The sequence below is a fragment of the Erythrolamprus reginae genome, chromosome 12 (assembly GCF_031021105.1).
Source record: "Erythrolamprus reginae isolate rEryReg1 chromosome 12, rEryReg1.hap1, whole genome shotgun sequence".
NCBI lineage: Eukaryota > Metazoa > Chordata > Lepidosauria > Squamata > Dipsadidae > Erythrolamprus > Erythrolamprus reginae.
Window position 1 is genome coordinate 5,781,575 of NC_091961.1, and position 16,420 is coordinate 5,797,994.

General features: G+C 44.3%; 1 protein-coding gene across 2 annotated transcripts in view; it reads right to left on the reverse strand.

Moving 5' to 3' along the window:
- Positions 1-358: 358 nt before the first annotated feature.
- BMP1 (bone morphogenetic protein 1) overlaps positions 359-16,420 on the reverse strand; it is a 160,218-nt gene continuing 144,156 nt past the window's right edge. For both annotated transcript variants that reach the window (XM_070765346.1, XM_070765345.1), the window contains exons 17-21: positions 13,405-13,530; positions 10,398-10,525; positions 6,497-6,710; positions 3,101-3,351; positions 359-1,505 (exon numbers count right to left, since the gene is read on the reverse strand). In XM_070765346.1, coding sequence (XP_070621447.1) covers positions 1,371-1,505; positions 3,101-3,351; positions 6,497-6,710; positions 10,398-10,525; positions 13,405-13,530 — 854 coding nt within the window. In that variant the 3' untranslated portion in view covers positions 359-1,370. The remainder of the gene's footprint in view (positions 1,506-3,100; positions 3,352-6,496; positions 6,711-10,397; positions 10,526-13,404; positions 13,531-16,420) is intronic.

Here is a 16,420-nt window from a genome sequence, read left to right on the forward strand (position 1 = left end):
TTCCTCCCAGATTCCTAGAGAGGCCCCGCGGAGGCTCCTCCTTGCCTTTTCCAGCCCTGTTTCCTCCCAGATTCCTAGAGAGGCCCCACGGAGGCTTCTCCCTGCCTTTTCCGGCCCTGTTTCCTCCCAGGAGATTCCTAGAGAGGCCCCACGGAGGCTTCTCCAAGTTTTTTCCGCTTACAGTTTCGGAGGTTCGGGTTTGTAAGTGGAAAATGGTTCTTGAGAAGAAAAAATCTTGAACACCCGCTTCTTATCTAGAAAAGTTGGTAAGTAGAGGCGCTTGTAGGTAGAGGTACCACTGTAATAGATTTTCACGCTCTGCCTTTTTTTTTTCAGACAGGACAAGTGGAAATCCACGTTTTGCTTTTGTTTCAATTCAAATTTTAATTTAAAAAAAAAAAGTTAGTGAAGGAAGGAGCAAGACATTTTTCAAGTTACATATTTTTCTTTTTTTCTTGGAGATGAAAGAATTTCTTTTTTTCTTTTTTAAATCACAAATGGTAAAGATGGAAAGAGGCCGATGGGCATCTGCTTTAGAAGTACAAGAAAGTGGGTATTTATTACATCATTACAACAGACACAGCTTCTGCCCGCCCAGTAGCCTCTCCGCTAATGTATTTGTATGTGCCGATATCTCAGCTGGTAAAGTTGCTTTATGGAATTTGTCAAGGGAAACGCTGGCTTTAATTTAAACCATACACCAGGGCAGGGGTAGGCAAAGTTGGCTCTTCTATGACATGTGGACTTCAACTCCCAGAATTCCTGAGCTAGTGTGATTGGTTCAGGAATTCTGGAGTTGAAGTCCACAAGTCATAGAAGAGCCAACTTTGCTTACTCCCTGCACCGGGGTATCTAACTATAGCCACTTGAAGACCTGTGGACTTCAACTCCCAGAATTCCCCACCCTGACTGGGGAATTCTGGGAGTTGAAGTCCACAGATCTTAAAATGGCCAGGTTTGGACACCTCTGCCATAAACCATCAGAATTGGGGGGAAACAAAACTCGGATGGAAGCCGCAAAGTGGTTAGTCCTGGAGATACTCTGGTCAAAAAAAGAGGGAAAAAAAGAGGCACAGGAATGGACGTCCTTTTTTAAAAAAAAAATCGAAGGGTTTCCCCCAATAACCCTGAGCCTAGTCCACGTAGGCCCCGAGCCGCTGCCAGCACCTTTATTTCTGTGAGTGCGGTTCACACTCTGAGGTGTACTGTGTAATTTCTCCTTCCAGTTTATGTGAATTTTCTCAACGTATTTTTTTTTCTTTTCGATTTTCTTTCTTTCCTTTTTTTTTTTTTGCAAACGGTGGAAACCTGTCCCTCAAGTAAGGGGAAGGCTGTTCTCACTTGAAGGGGGGTTTGTGGGAACAGGGAGATCACTTCCGTGTGTGCAGCGTGTCTTGGAATTTGGTGCTGGTGTACCGTAGGTGGAAGCCCTTCTTGTTGATGGTGTCGTCCGAGTGAAACCTTACCATCACGGAGTCACCAGCGGAGTAGACCTCTTCGGGAGGCTAGCAAAAAAAAAGAGAGAGAAGATGGAGAAAAACGGTTAAGGAGATGGGTGAGATAACTTGTGTAAGCCGGGAGGATCATCTTTTTTTAAGGAGTCCTTGAACCTGTTCTGCTTTGGGACCACCAGATCAGAACCAAGAAGCCTCCACGAACAAGGATTTAATTCAAACAAATGTACTTTACACAGGCAAAGAAGGAAGGAGGGAAAGGGAGGGAAGGAGAAGGAAGGAAGGAAGGAAGGAAAACAAGGAGAAGGAAGCCATGTTGGTGCAGTGGTTAAACTGTTGTATTGTAGGCTAACTCTGTCCAGAGTCAAGAAGTTGGATCTTGACCAGCTTAAGGTTGACTCAGCCTTCTATCCTTCTGAGGTGGGTAAAATGAGGACCCAGATTGTTGTTGGGGGCAATATGCTGATTCTGTAAACTGCTTAGAGATGGCTGTAAAGCACTGTGAAGCGGTATATAAGTCCAAGTGCTATTGCTATATTCCTTCCTTCCTTCCTTCCCATCCCTTCTATCTCCCTTCTTTTTCCGTCCTTCGTTCCTGACTCCTTTCTGTGTAAGCCAGGACGACTCAAAGTCTGTATCATCTTTTTTAAGGAGTCCTTGGTACCCCTTGAACCTGTTCTGCTTTGGGACCACCTGATCGGAAACAAGAAGCCTCCACGAACAAGAATTTAATTCAAACACTTTTTATAGCCGCTTTGAGTCTTCGGAGAGGGGTGGCATACATATCTAATAAATAATAATAATAATATATTTAAATGTACTTTGTACAGACAAAAGCCCCACTTGAACTAGCCGGGAGATGACACACTGATGACAGCCAAGAGGCAGCCAATTAGCACATTTTTTCTTTTAGACAAGGTCCATAAATCACTCACATAACCTCACAGATCTCCAGATTTATTTTCATTCCCCTTCATTGGCAACTCTGCATAACTTTTAAAGGAACAATGACAGTTTCTCAGCACGGCATTTCTGGAGCTTCAGATCTGAACGTTCCTCCATGACAAACTTTGCAGATCCATGCCCAGAAACTCGCCCTTATAAACAGACTGGGTGTGGTCAACTGTTTCCTAGAGCTATGACTGACTAGACTTTTCCCCATACACTACTTTCTAAAACTTTTTCCATAAAGCTGTTCTTGTCTGCTTCTAAACCTTCTGACAGGGGCCTCTAATAGGGGCTCCTGATCCGCAATGTCCTCCTCCCTCCTCTGAGTCAGACATTACCATCCTTAGGGTTTCTACAGTCTCTGGAGGTTCCTCAGGCTCCAGCTCTCCCTCACTCTCATTCTCTGATTCTGCTGGCAAGAACACTGGCCTAGGGTATCCAGGCCTGGTTCAACCTCCTTAGAATCTGTCACTAATAGCCCCGGTCGTGGGCCACTCACAACAGAACCCGCCCAAGGACCCCTTATTTCAACCCTGAGCTATAAGGATTCTCATTTTATTTTCAGGGCTTCCCCAATTTCCTTCATTACATCACTTAGAGCCGTGATGGTGCAATGACTAATTCTACTGACTGCCAACTGCCAGCAGTTCGAGTCTCAACCAACCAACCAATCAATCAATCAATCCAGAATATCTTACCCCAGAGCCACAGTAACGTCCAAGACGTGGAGCTGTTCCATCGTAGCCATCAAACAGCTCCATGTAGTCATAGCCACAGTCAGCCTCTTCCTCAATCTCAAACGTTTGGAAGATGAGTTCAACCCCATAGCCTTCCTCAGCCACAATCACCCATTCGCAGTCCGAACCCCCAGGATAGTTGTTGTCTCCAAATTGTGCATGGGAATAGAGATCCTTGGTTTTCACTTCGGCTCGCATCTGGCCCCCACATTCTGCAAGCAACCAAATACGCAAACATAAATTAGGAATCTTGGTTAATCCAGAATTGGGTTAGAGTGGAGAGACAGAGGTCTAGACAGAGGAAGAAAAAGGTCACGTCTTAGTGTCCATGTAATGCAATAGATGGGTCTTGTTAGAGTTAGGGTTCTAGATTTTTTTCTCGTGAGCCGAGGTGGCGCAGCAGGTAGAGTGCAGTACTGCAGGCCACTAAAGCTGACTGTAGATCTGCAGGTCAGCAGTTCAAATCTCATCACCGGCTCAAGGTTGACTCAGCCTTCCATCCTTCTGAGGTGGGTCAAATGAGGACCCGGATAGTGGGGGCAATATGCTGGCTTTGTTAAAAAGTGCTATTGCTAACATGTTGCAAACTGCCCTGAATCTAAGGAGAAGTGTGGCATTAAAAAAATTGAATGAATGAATGAATGAAGGAAGGAACGAACGAACGAACGAATGAAGGAATGAATGAAGGAATGAATGAAAGAAAGAATGTACAGTATGTATGTATGTATGTATGTATGTATGTATGTATGTATGTACGTATGTATGTATGTATGTAGTGGAACCTAGCAGTCTTGATCTACCAACAACTCAAAATTATTTCACTGAAAGAGTAGTAGATCCTTGGAACAAACTTCCAGCAGACGTGGTTGGTAAATCCACAGTAACTGAATTTAAACATGCCTGGGATAAACATATATCCATCCTAAGATAAAATACAGGAAATAGTATAAGGGCAGACTAGATGGATCATGAGGTCTTTTTCTGCCATCAATCTTCTATGTTTCTATGTAACTCTGAGCTGTGATCATGGCAACATTGGAGGCCTTTATCAGTGTTAGAAGCCTCACTACTATTCTGGGGGAGTACTGCCAAAATATACGAGTCTACGGAGAGGGGCGGCATACAAATCCAATAAATAAATAAATACCATATTTTTCGTAGTATAAGATGTACCTTTTTATCCCCCCCAAAAGAGAGTGAAAATCTGGGTGCATCTTATATACCGAATGTAGTTCCACCCACCCACCTACCTACCTCTACTCTTTGGCCTCTGCCTCCCAGCAATTTACCTCCTTGTAGAAAACAGGGTAGAGCCTTTTTAAGCCAAGCAACTCATTACGAACTTCTCGACTTTCAGCTAATTTTCCAGTGCTAAACTGAAATTGAAACTAGCTGCAAGTAGGCAAATTGGCAGGCAGAGGCAGAATTTTATTTTCTTGTGCTAACCAGTTGCGGGATCTGGAGGCCAGGAGGTAAGTCAATAACTATAAATGTCAGTAGAACGTTCAAATAATTAGACTTATTTGTTAATGACTGCTTTATTATTGTTCTAGACCAGTGTGTCCCAACCTTGGCAACTTGAAGATATCTGGACTTCAACTCCCAGAATTCCCCAGCCAGCATTCGCTGGCTGGGGAATTCTGGGAGTTGAAGTCCAGATATCTTCAAGTTGCCAAGGTTGGGAAACCCTGTTCTAGACAACTTAAGAAAATGAAGAAGCTTTTTTAAATGAATGCTTGATCTGAAGAGGCCCAGTGCTATTGTATCTTTTTTAAGTAAGAGAGAATAATATATATTTCCAGAAAGACACATCAATTTTAACAGGATCTGTACAAGTATAATCTGAAATGTAACAGCGTCCTGTTTTAGTATTAAGATGAGGCAACTGAGTTAAACCCTGACTTAGTCATGATTGGAATAGATCTATTTAAATAATTGGGAAGGTAGTGTGACTACATTTAAGAAAACTTTCTGGCATTAATATACTGCCATAATGTACACTCAAATTCTTTGCTATTTCTATGGGTCAGGCACATATGCCCAGAAATACACAGCAAACAGTATAGTCTAGAGCAGTGTTTTTCAACCAGTGTGCCGTGGCACACTAGTGTGCCGTGAGACATGGTCAGGTGTGCCGTGGGGAAATTAAACATGGGTCCCCAAGCTACCATTCCTGCCAGGATCTCCCTTTTGTGTTCATTGAAACATGCCCAGGTTTCATACTGAGTATAAATACATTTAGAAACTATATTATTAACTATATGTATAATATGTACTGTTAGAGTGTCATTTTGTGTCATTTTGGTTGGTGGTGTGCCCCAGGATTTTGTAAATGTAAAAAATGTGCCGCGGCTCAACAAAGGTTGACAATCACTGGTCTGGAGGACAGAAGGAAAAGGGGGGACACGATCGAAACATTTAAATATGTCAAAGGGTTAAATAAGGTTCAGGAGGGAAGTGCTTTTAATAGGAAAGTGAACCCAAGAACAAGGGGACACAATCTGAAGTTAGTTGGGGGAAAGATCAAAAGCAACGTGAGAAAATATTATTTTACTGAAAGAGTAGTAGATCCTTGGAACAAACTTCCAGCAGACGTGGTTGGTAAATCCACAGGAACTGAATTTAAACATGCCTGGGATAAACATATATCCATTGTAAGATAAAATACAGGAAATAGTATAAGGGCAGACTAGATGGACCACAAGGTCTTTTTCTGCGGTCAGTCTTATATGTTTCTATAATTTGTGTTGTTAGCTGTTTGGCAAATTTCTGGGAGGCAGCGGCACAGTTTTTCCCCTTGTTTTCCTCCCCAAAACTAAAGTGTGTTTTATATTCCAAAAGATACGATAATAGATTAGAACTGCCCCTACCCTCCTCGCCTTTCGCAAACTCCTTAAAACCCACCTTTGATGTCAGGCATGGGGGAACTGAGACATCTCCCCCGGGCCTATACAATGTATGTATGGTATGCTTTTGTGTATATCTGTTTAATAATGGGTTTTTTAAAAAAATATTTTATATTGTAAATTATTAGATTTGTTATAAACTGTTTTTATTGTGTTGTGAGCTGCCCCGAGTCTGCGGAAAGGGGCGGCATACAAATCTAATAAATGAATGAATGAATGAATGAATGAATGAATGAATGAATGAATGAATGAATGAATGGTTAAATAAGGTTCAGGAGGGAAGTGTTTTTCATAGGAAAGTGAACACAAGAACAAGGGGACACAATCTGAAGTTAGTTGGGGGAAAGATCAAAAGCAACATGAGAAAATATTATTTTACTGAAAGAGTAGTAGATCCTTGGAACAAACAAACAAACAAACAAACAAACAAACAAATAACGCTGAGGGTTACCTGACGTATAGGATGCCTCGAAGCCTTTCTTTTGAATAGAGTTGTCTGAAAAAAATCGGAGGAACATCCTGTTGCCAGTAGAAACGATAGGATCCGGTTCTTTAGTGCCGCAAAACCGTCCGAGGACCGAAGCTTTCGCATCTTTTCCGTTATAAATCTCTACGTGATCATACGTGCATTCCTGGTGGAGTTCAATATCCAGCTCTCTGAAGGTCTGAAAAAGAATTGCTGTTAAAGAAAAAAATAAACGGAGACAGTGCATGTACAATACTTTCGAGCCCTAGCCAACAAAAGGAAATTGAGAGAAAAGTAAGGTTTTACACTCAGGTGGGGGGGAAAAATGTACAATTATAGATTTTTTTAAAAAAAATTATTTGATTTGATTTCTAAACAACCCTTCTCCACAGACTCAGGGCGGCTTACAAAAATGAGAACAAACAGGGTGATCGGGGGAAAACATTTTGAAATTGCCTGACATTTCCCTGTAACTTGTGATCTAGTTAAGGTGCGATCGTAGATGACATCATACCAAACAGCTAAGCCGTGGAGAAATATCGGTAGCTGAGGAAGCAATTTGTTGCCACAGTTATGTTCATTTTTACTTGACTGTGCCAGGCATGATTTTTCCCTGACTTTTATTTATTTATTTATTTTATTTTATTTATTGGATTTGTATGCCGCCCCTCTCCGGAGACTCGGGGCGGCCAACAGCAATAATAAAACAATGTACAATAATAATCCAATAAATACTAAAAATGATTACAAACCCATTAGTATAAAAAACCAAACATACATACAGACATACCATGCATAAAATTGTAAAGGCCCAGGGGGAAAGAGCATCTCAATTCCTCCATGCCTGACGACAGAGGTGGGTTTTAAGTAGCTTACGAAAGGCAAGGAGGGTGGGAGCAATTCTAAACTCTTGGGGGAGTTGGTTCCAGAGGGCCGGGGCCGCCAAAGAGAAGGCTCTTCCCCTGGGTCCTGCCAAGCGGCATTGTTTACTTGAAGGGACCCGGAGAAGACCCACTCCGTGGGACCTAACCGGTCGCTGGGATTCGTACAGCAGAAGGCGGTCCCTGAGATAATTTGGTCCGGTGCCATGAAGGGCTTTATAGGTCATAACCAACACTTTGAATTGTGACCGGAAACTGATCAGCAACCAATGCAGACTGCGGAGTGTTGATGTAACATGGGCATATTTGGGAAAGCCCATGATTGCTCTCGCAGCTGCATTCTGCACGATCTGAAGTTTCCGAACACTTTTCAAAGGTAGCCCCATGTAGAGAGCGTTACAGTACTCGAGCCTCGAGGTGATGAGGGCATGAGTGACTGTGAGCAGTGACTCTCGGTCCAAATAGGGTCGCAACTGGTGCACCAGGCGAACCTGGGCAAACGCCCCCCTCGCCACAGCTGAAAGGTGTTTCTCTAATGTTAGCTGTGGATCGAGGAGGACGCCCAAGTTGCGTATTAAACATTTTAATACAGTTTGGGTTTCCCCCCTGATTTATTCAATTTTTTTCACAAATTCCGTGATAATTCCCTGATATTTCTCGAACCGCTGAATTTCCCTGATAATTCCCTGATTTCCCTGTTTTCCAGGTTTGCTGGACACCTGCACAAAACATAGCTAGAGAAACCCAACTAATATTAAAACCCCAAAGATATAAAAACCAGGCACTCACAATCATTCTAACTACAGTTATGTAATCATTTCCTTGACCAGAGCGAGATGTTAATCTCAACGGCCTCCAGCCTGCTGGCAAAGGTAAGTTTTTAAAACCTTATGAAAGGCCAGGAGGGTGGGGGTGGTGCGAATCTCTGGAGGGAGTTGGTTCCAGAGGGCCGGGGCCACCAAAGAGAAGGCCCTTCCCCTAGGCCCCGCCAGATAACATTGCTTACTCGACGGGGCTTGGAGAAGGCCAACCCTGTGGGCTCTAATCGGTCGCTGGGAGCTATGCGGCAGAATATGGTCCTGTAAGCCAGTGTTTTTCAACCAGTGTGCCGAGGCACACTAGTGTGCCATGAGACATGGTCAGGTGTGCCGCGAAGCTCAGAGAGAGAAAGAAAGAAAGCGAGAGAGAAAGAAAGAGAAAGGAAGCAAGAGAGAGAAAGAAAGCAAAAGAGAGTAAGAGTGAGCGAGAGAGAAAGAGAACGAGAGAGAGAGAAAGAAAGCAAGAGAGAGAGAAAGAGAACAAGAGAAAGAAAGCAAGAGAGAGAGAAAGAGAGAGGGAAGAAGAGAGAGAAAGAAAGCAAGAGAGAGTGAGAGAAAGAGAGGGAGGAAAGGAGAGAGAGAGAGAGAAAGACATAGAGAAAGGGAGGGAGGGAGAGAGAAAGAGAGCAAAAAAGAGAGGAAGGAAGGAAGGAAGAGAAAGAAAGAGGGATGGAGAGAGAAACAGAAAAAGGAAGGGAGAGAGAGAGAGGGAGAGAGAAATAGAGTGAAAGGGAGGAAGAGAGAGAGAGATAATTTTTTTGTCCAAACTTTTTTTAGGCCCCCCGCCGCCCCGCTCAATGTGCCCCAGGGTTTCGTAAATGTAAAAAATGTGCCGCGGCTCAAAAAAGGTTGAAAATCACTGCTGTAAGCCATTTAGGGCTTTTACGCTGTGCCATGCGTAGAGGGTAAAAGAACCCAACTGGCGGCATCCGGGCAGGGTGGGCGGAGCCTCTCGCTCCCTTCGCGACTGGCTCTCTGACGACCAATAGGCACGAGCAAAGTGGGAGCATTTTACCCTTGCATCATTTGTGAAATTAAATAGCTGGCATTCCTATGACTTCCGAATGATTTCAGCTTGTCACTGGAATGCTAGGTATGACTCACACCATGGAATCCCAGTACATTTCCAACTGGGCTTGAACTTCCTCATGCTTCCCTAGATGTGGTATTGGCTGGTTCTAGGTTGTTGTGGGAATTGAATCATGACACCTCTGGTTGGCAGCACTGTGGGAGGAACAAATTTGGATGCCACTATCGGATTTGAAATCATGTAATCCACAGGAGCCACGTGGGCAGGAGCTTCCTGGATTCATGAAGGCGTGCGTGGGAGGACGGCAGGTGCTAACAAGGAGTCACATTGTTCAGATAATGCTTAAATTAAGATTTTGCTTCCCTAATAATTTTATTCTGTCCTTTTATAGTCATGGAAAGGACTTTCGTTTCTTTTAATGCCCAGCATGGAATAATAAGAGTGTGTTACGGGTGTAAGATCAGAATCTATTAATATTTGCGTCTATTAATAATAATAATAATAATAATAATAATAATAATAATAATAATAATAATAATTTATTGGATTTGTATGCCGCCCCTCTCTGTAGACTCGGGGCGGCTAACAACGATAATAAAAACAGCATGTGAGAATCCAATAATAAAACAACTAAAAACCCTTATAATAAAACCAAACATACAAACAAACATACCATGCATAACTTGTAATGGCCTAGGGGGAAGGAATATCTCAACTCCCCCATGCCTGGCATAAATGAGTATAAATGAGTCTTGAGTAGTTTACGAAAGACAGGGAGGGTGAGGGCAATTCTAATCTCCGTGGGGAGTTGGTTCCAGAGGGCCGGGGCTGCCACAGAGAAGGCTCTTCCCCTGGGGCCCGCCAAACGACATTGTTTAGTCGACGGGACCCAGAGAAGGCCAATTCTGTGGGACCTTATCTGTCGCTGGGATTTGTGCGGTAGCAGGCGGTTCCGGAGGTAATCTGGTCCAATGCCATGTAGGGCTTTAAAGGTCATGACCAACACTTTGAATTGTGACCGGAAACTGATCGGCAGCCAATGCAAGCCACGGAGTATTGAAGAAACGTGGGCGAATCTTGGCTCTCGCGGCTGCGTTCTGCACGATCTGAAGTTTCCGAACACTTGTTATCTTACTATCTTCTTCCTGGTATTTTACCAGTTTGATACGGTGTCCTGGTGTAGTTGTTATTGCCCAGGTACACTCCTTCTTGCTGGGGTATTTATCAGGCCAGTTTGGGCTGGTGATGGTTCCGGTGATGGATGTCATCTTGTGATCGCAGCCAGCTAGAATAAAAAATAAATCCATAAAGAGACAAGTTCCAAAAGCAATAATCACTTAGTTATGGGCTGAATCCTGCTACTGAGCATGCACCTAGGTGAAATAACATGAGTAGAGTGAGTGCACATGAAATATTGTGATGCGAACCAGCGGCAAAAGTAAGTGGAACCCACCCTATCCCAAGCCCACCCAGCTGGCTTTCCTGGCAAAGATGGGATTAGGTCTCATAATCTGTCAGTTTCTGGCCTGCCACCTCAACCACTAGACCAGGGGTGTCAAACTGAAGGTCAGCCTGGAAATATCAAAGGATTGGTCTGTAGTGCCTCTGCCGGCCAAAAATGGGCCTGTTTTTGGCCAGCAGAGTCCTGCTGTAGGCTGGGAAGACTGAAATGCTGAGTACTGCAGGAGTCCATGCAGTTCGAATACAAGATGTTGTACATACTCCTGGTCAGTTGGAGGATGATGAAGACATTGAGGACTCGGATTCAGATGAATTAGTGGGGGTGGGGTGGGGTTACAGGTAGTAGAACAGGTGGGAGGCCAGCCACAGGATGGGGCTATGAGTCCAGGATCTAATGAGGAAGAATCAGACGTTCGCTGGGTAAATCCTAAATTCAGAAGGACCCCAAAACGTAGAGAACAGGTGTCTGGAAGAAGATATTAAGGAGAGGAATGGGTTAAATACTGTAGTGATGTATTTGGCACGTCAGGGGGTCAGTGGGGAAGAAGGGTGGAGTTTCAACGTTGCCGAAGAGAAAAATGGATGTTTTTCTTGCCGCTCTCAAGTAAGCAAAAGTATTCTGTGTTGATTAACAGTCAGGGCTGCTGTTTTAGAAATCACGCTGTTAGGAAAATAAATCTTGTTAAGTGGAGAAGGAGAAGGAATGTGAGAAATGCAGTTAAGGGAGATAACGGACCGAGTGCCTGTATGAAATGTGTTTGAATTCCAGAAGAGCAGAGAAATAAATGGAGTTTCTTTATTCATGATATAATGCATTTAATAAGAGTTATTTGCAATTGCTAAATTTCTACCAGAAACCAGAACACAAGTCACAGGGGGGGGGGGGGGGGGGCTGCACGCAACTTCCCCATGTCCAGTTTTGGTCAGCAGGGTGCTGCACAAGGCATCCATCCCATCGCCCTCCACCTCTCCCCATCCTGTGGCCCACAGAGAAATCCAGTTTGACACCCCTGGACGAGACCAAAACAAAATGAATGAATGCAATGCAATGCAATTCAAAGAACACATCCTAGATCTGAATGAATGAAATATTCTCATTGAACACTTTGTTCTGTACAAAGTTGAATGTGCGCAACAACATGTGAAATTGATTGTCAATCAGTGTTCCTTCCTAAGTGGACAGTTCGATTTCACAAAAAATTGATTTACTTGGAGTTATACCCTGTTTCCCCTAAAATAAGACACCCCCAAAAGTAAGACATAGGAGAGGTTTCATAGAATTGCCTAATATAAGGCATCCCCCAAAAGTAAGACATAGGTGACGTATACCCTAGTTTTACAATTTGATATAATTGATTTCATAAGGTTAATTTAATCAATAAGTACTTATATGGATAAATAATAATAATTAAGATTTGCTAAGAACTATTATAATTTACAACTATAGTATTAGGAATCTATATAATCTTTAGAATAATTTTACTGTGTATATTTTATAATTTAATAATTATAAGCTAAACTAGTAATTGGTGGCATTGATAGTGCTTGATATATATTGCTTCTATTTATTAAATTTTTGATTGCTAGACGTAAGAGTTCCAATTTACCATATTTAAAGCTTATTATAAAATTAATTGCTTAGTGGAAGACTTCTTCATTAAAAAAAATAAGACATCCCCTGAAAATAAGATGTAGCACATCCTTGGGAGCAAAAATTAATATAAGACAGCGTCTTATTTTCGGAGAAACAGGGTATTGTGTTGTTTAATGTTCCCTTTATATTTTTTTTTTGAGGAGTATATATTGCCAATGTTGGATACGGGGAGCATCCGTATAAGTAGACAACTTGACCCAAATAACCTTTTTTCCATACTGAGTACAGTGATACCTCGTCTTACAAATGCCTCGTCATACAAACTTTTCGAGATACAAACCTGGGGTGTAAGATTTTTTTTTGCCTCTTCTTACAAACTATTTTCACCTTACAAACCCACCTCCGCCGCTGGGATGCCCTGCCTCCGGACTTCCGTTGCCAGCGAAGCACCCATTTTTGCGCTGCTGGGATTCCCCTGAGGCTCCCCTCCATGGGAAACCCCAGCTCCGGACTTCCGTGTTTTTGTGATGCTGCAGGGGAATCCCAGCAGGGGAATCCAAGCAGTGCAAAAACGGGCACTTCGCTGGCAACGGAAGTCCGGAGGTGGGGTTTCCCAGCATCGCAAAAACACAGAGGTCTGGAGGTGGGGTTTCGAGGACTTCTGTGTTTTTGCGATGCTGCAATTTCACTGATGTTCCCTTCGCTGGGAAACCCCACCTCCAAACTTTCATTGCCAGCAAAGCGCTCGTTTTTGCAATGCTGGGATTCCCCTGCTGCGATTCCCCTGCAGCATCGCACAAACACAGAAGTCCAGAGATGGAGTTTCCCGTGGAGGGGAGCCTCAGGGGAATCCCAGCAGCACAAAAATGGGCGCTACGGCTGGCAAAAGGGGTGAATTTTGGGCTTGCACGCATTAATCGCTTTTCCATTGATTCCTATGGGAAACATTGTTTCATCTTACAAACTATTCACCTTAAGAACCTGGTCCAGGAACCAATTAAGTTTGTAAGACGAGGTATCACTGTATTTTAGTGAAACATGATGACAAACAGCCTTTGGAGACTCACAGTGGGGACCCTTTTCATGGGGGGAAAAAAAAGACGTAATACCTTCTTTACAGTCATGCTTGTTGTCGTGTAGCACAAAGCCACTGCGGCACTGACACTCGTAGCTGCCAAAAGTGTTGAGACATTCATGCTGGCATCCCCCGTTATCCTTCGAACATTCATCTTTGTCTAGGGAAAAAAAGCATCCATGGCTTAGCAAGCTGCTCTCTATGGAGTCACATGATCAGTGCAGGCAACTCCATTAGATCCACATCAGTTCAATAAAAAAAAAAAATCCCTTATCTGAATTCCTTCCTTAAAAACTATTTCTTCTATTTCACCTTCTCGGCAGCCTCTTCTTTAGTAAGAGGGTCGAACCCAGTGAATCATGGAGCCAGTTTATTCATTAAGCAGAATAAAATTAGTCCTTTCCCTCTTTTATTAATCTGTGTGTATTATGCGCTTGGATTTTCCCAGCGCCTTTACAAAGTTATTTGCAGCTAATAATGGAGTTGTTAAGAAGACGTCCCCCTGGCCTGTGAGTCTGATAAGTGCCATAAACCGAGTTTCTCTTATCACTGTTTGTGTCTCTTGATCTTAGTGTTCGTCCTTTCCAAAATAAACGGTGGTTCCTGTTCTTAGGTCTCTTGCGTTTGCACTGGCCCAAAATTTGACTTTTCTACGCAAGCTACAAAAACCACAGGCGGCTCACACGCTTCGCCAACCCCGAGGCTGATCTAGAAATAAACCTACAAACGGCAACATCAGCATTCACCCAAAAGTGGAGAAAAGCAAGAAGAACCACACCCCACGATTCTAACCAAGGTCAACGGCCAAAGTCACATTTAGTTCTAGAACGGGCATAACCATTACCTGCTTAATGAAACAGAGAGGACTGAGTTTTAAAAACAGACACAGCGACAACAAGGAAATGCGGGAAAGAGAACCAGGACATGGCAATCTGCTTTACTTAGCAACAGAAAATGTCACAGACACCAATAAAAATGCAAAATGAACTCGGCTGATTTCATGACAAACCAGAGAAATTGAAACGCTTTCAGGGCAGGAATTAATTAATTAATAATAATTATTTTTTTTGAAAAAAACAACAACTATCAGTTCAGTCAAGTAAGACTTTTGAGGAGCACCGCCAGAGGCTTGAAGGTGGTGGCCCCTTCTCTCGATAGTAAAACACGGAACAGAGAGAAGGCTGGCGCTCGCTGTGCGTGGGGAAAGGAGGAACATGGGCGATTTGGTTCCTCTGGAGTTCCTGAGAAACAAACGGAGAAGGAGCCAAGTTCCTCAAGCTTTCGTGCGTTTCATGCGTTTCTTCAGACGATATTTCAAGCCGGGAGGACGCATTTTGGCCAGCTTAACCTTTTCTGAAATGAGACAGGGAGGGGGGAAAAAATGAATTAAAAAAACAAAGGTAAGAGAGAACGCTCGTGTACATGAATGAAGCCATTCTTAAATAAATCCATCGGACGGGCATGCAGGAAAAGAGGCCATACTCTTACAACAGCTATCAGGAACAGCCAAACGAAGAAGAGGAGGCTAAGATAAAGTTGGCATATCATTACAGGAAGGAGATTGGCAGGGGGAACAGCATTAAAATCTAGTAGAAGCCAGAGAGGAACTGATTCAACACCTGAGATCGACTATTCTCAAAACCACGCCTTGTTCTTGCGGGATTTTTGGAGCCCAGGGAGTTTGCGTAAGGATGGGGTGTGCTCTTGCGTGTCCTACAGAAAACTTGTGAGAGGGCCATGCTTTTGCGCAACCCCCAGACCAAAATCACCTGAGAATGAGGTTCTTATCTCCGAGACCGCCTTCTGCTGCACGAATCCCAGCGACCGATTAGGTCCCACAGAGTTGGCCTTCTCTGGGTCCCGGTCGACCAAACAATGTCATCTGGCGGGACACAGGGGAAGAGCCTTCTCGGTGGGGGCCCCGGCCCTCTGGAATCAACTCCCTCCAGAGATTCGAATAGCCCCCACCCTCCGTAAAACGCTGAAGACCCACCTTTGTCGCCAGGCGTGGGGATAATTATCACCTTCTCCCCCTTTTTTATTATGTCTTCGGCCTTACTGTATGATGGATTAGGTTGAAGGTGTATGATTGTATAGTTAGGGATTTTAGCATGTTATTAACGTTTTTTAAATTGATTTAACTTTTCTACTATTGGATTTGTAATGTATTGTATCACTGTTGTCCCCCTTGCCACAGCTGAAAGGTGTTTCTCTAATGTGAGGTGCGGATCGAGAAGGACGCCCAAGTTGCGAACCCTCTCTGAGGGGGTCAATGATTCCCCCCGCAGGGTAATGGGCGGACAGATGGAATTGTCCTTGGGAGGCAAGACCCACAGCCACTCCGTCTTGTCTGGGTTGAGTTTGAGTTTGTTGACACCCATCCAGGCCCCCAACAGCCTCACTTAACAAATATCTCACTTGACAGTGGAAATTTGGGGTTCCGCTGTGGTTGTAAGTCGAGGACTACCTCTAATAAGGAAATAAGATAAATAATAACTGAGAGCCTATGCACCAAGACAAATTCCTTGTGTGCCCAATCACACTTGGCCAATAAGGAATTCTATTCTATTCTATGCCATATTACCCTGTTTCCCCGATAGTAAGACACCCCCGATTGTAAGACGTATCAGGGGTTTCAGGGGGGTCGGCTAATATAAGCCGTACCCCGAAAGTAAGACATATGTCTTACTTTCGGGGAAACACGGGGGTATTGCCGGGGGGGGAGCCCGATGACGTCGCTTCCAAGCTCCCCGCGGCGCCACCACCTCTTCCCCTGCCGAGGCTCGGCTGCAAGCGGCCAGCGAGGCAGGGGAAGAGGCGGTGGCACCGCGGCGAGGCGAAGGCGAGGGGCGCGCGGGGAGCTGCCGGAAAGGAGGCGGGCGAAGGAGGGCGCAGCTCCGGCCACTCGCCTTGGAGCCGGTCGGCCTCGCTGGCCGCTTGCAGCCGAGCCTCGGCAGGGGAAGAGGCGGTGGCGCCGGTGGCTCGGCTGCAAGTGGCCAGCGAGGCCGACCGGCTCCGAGGCGAGCAGCCGGAGCTGCGCCCTCCTTCGC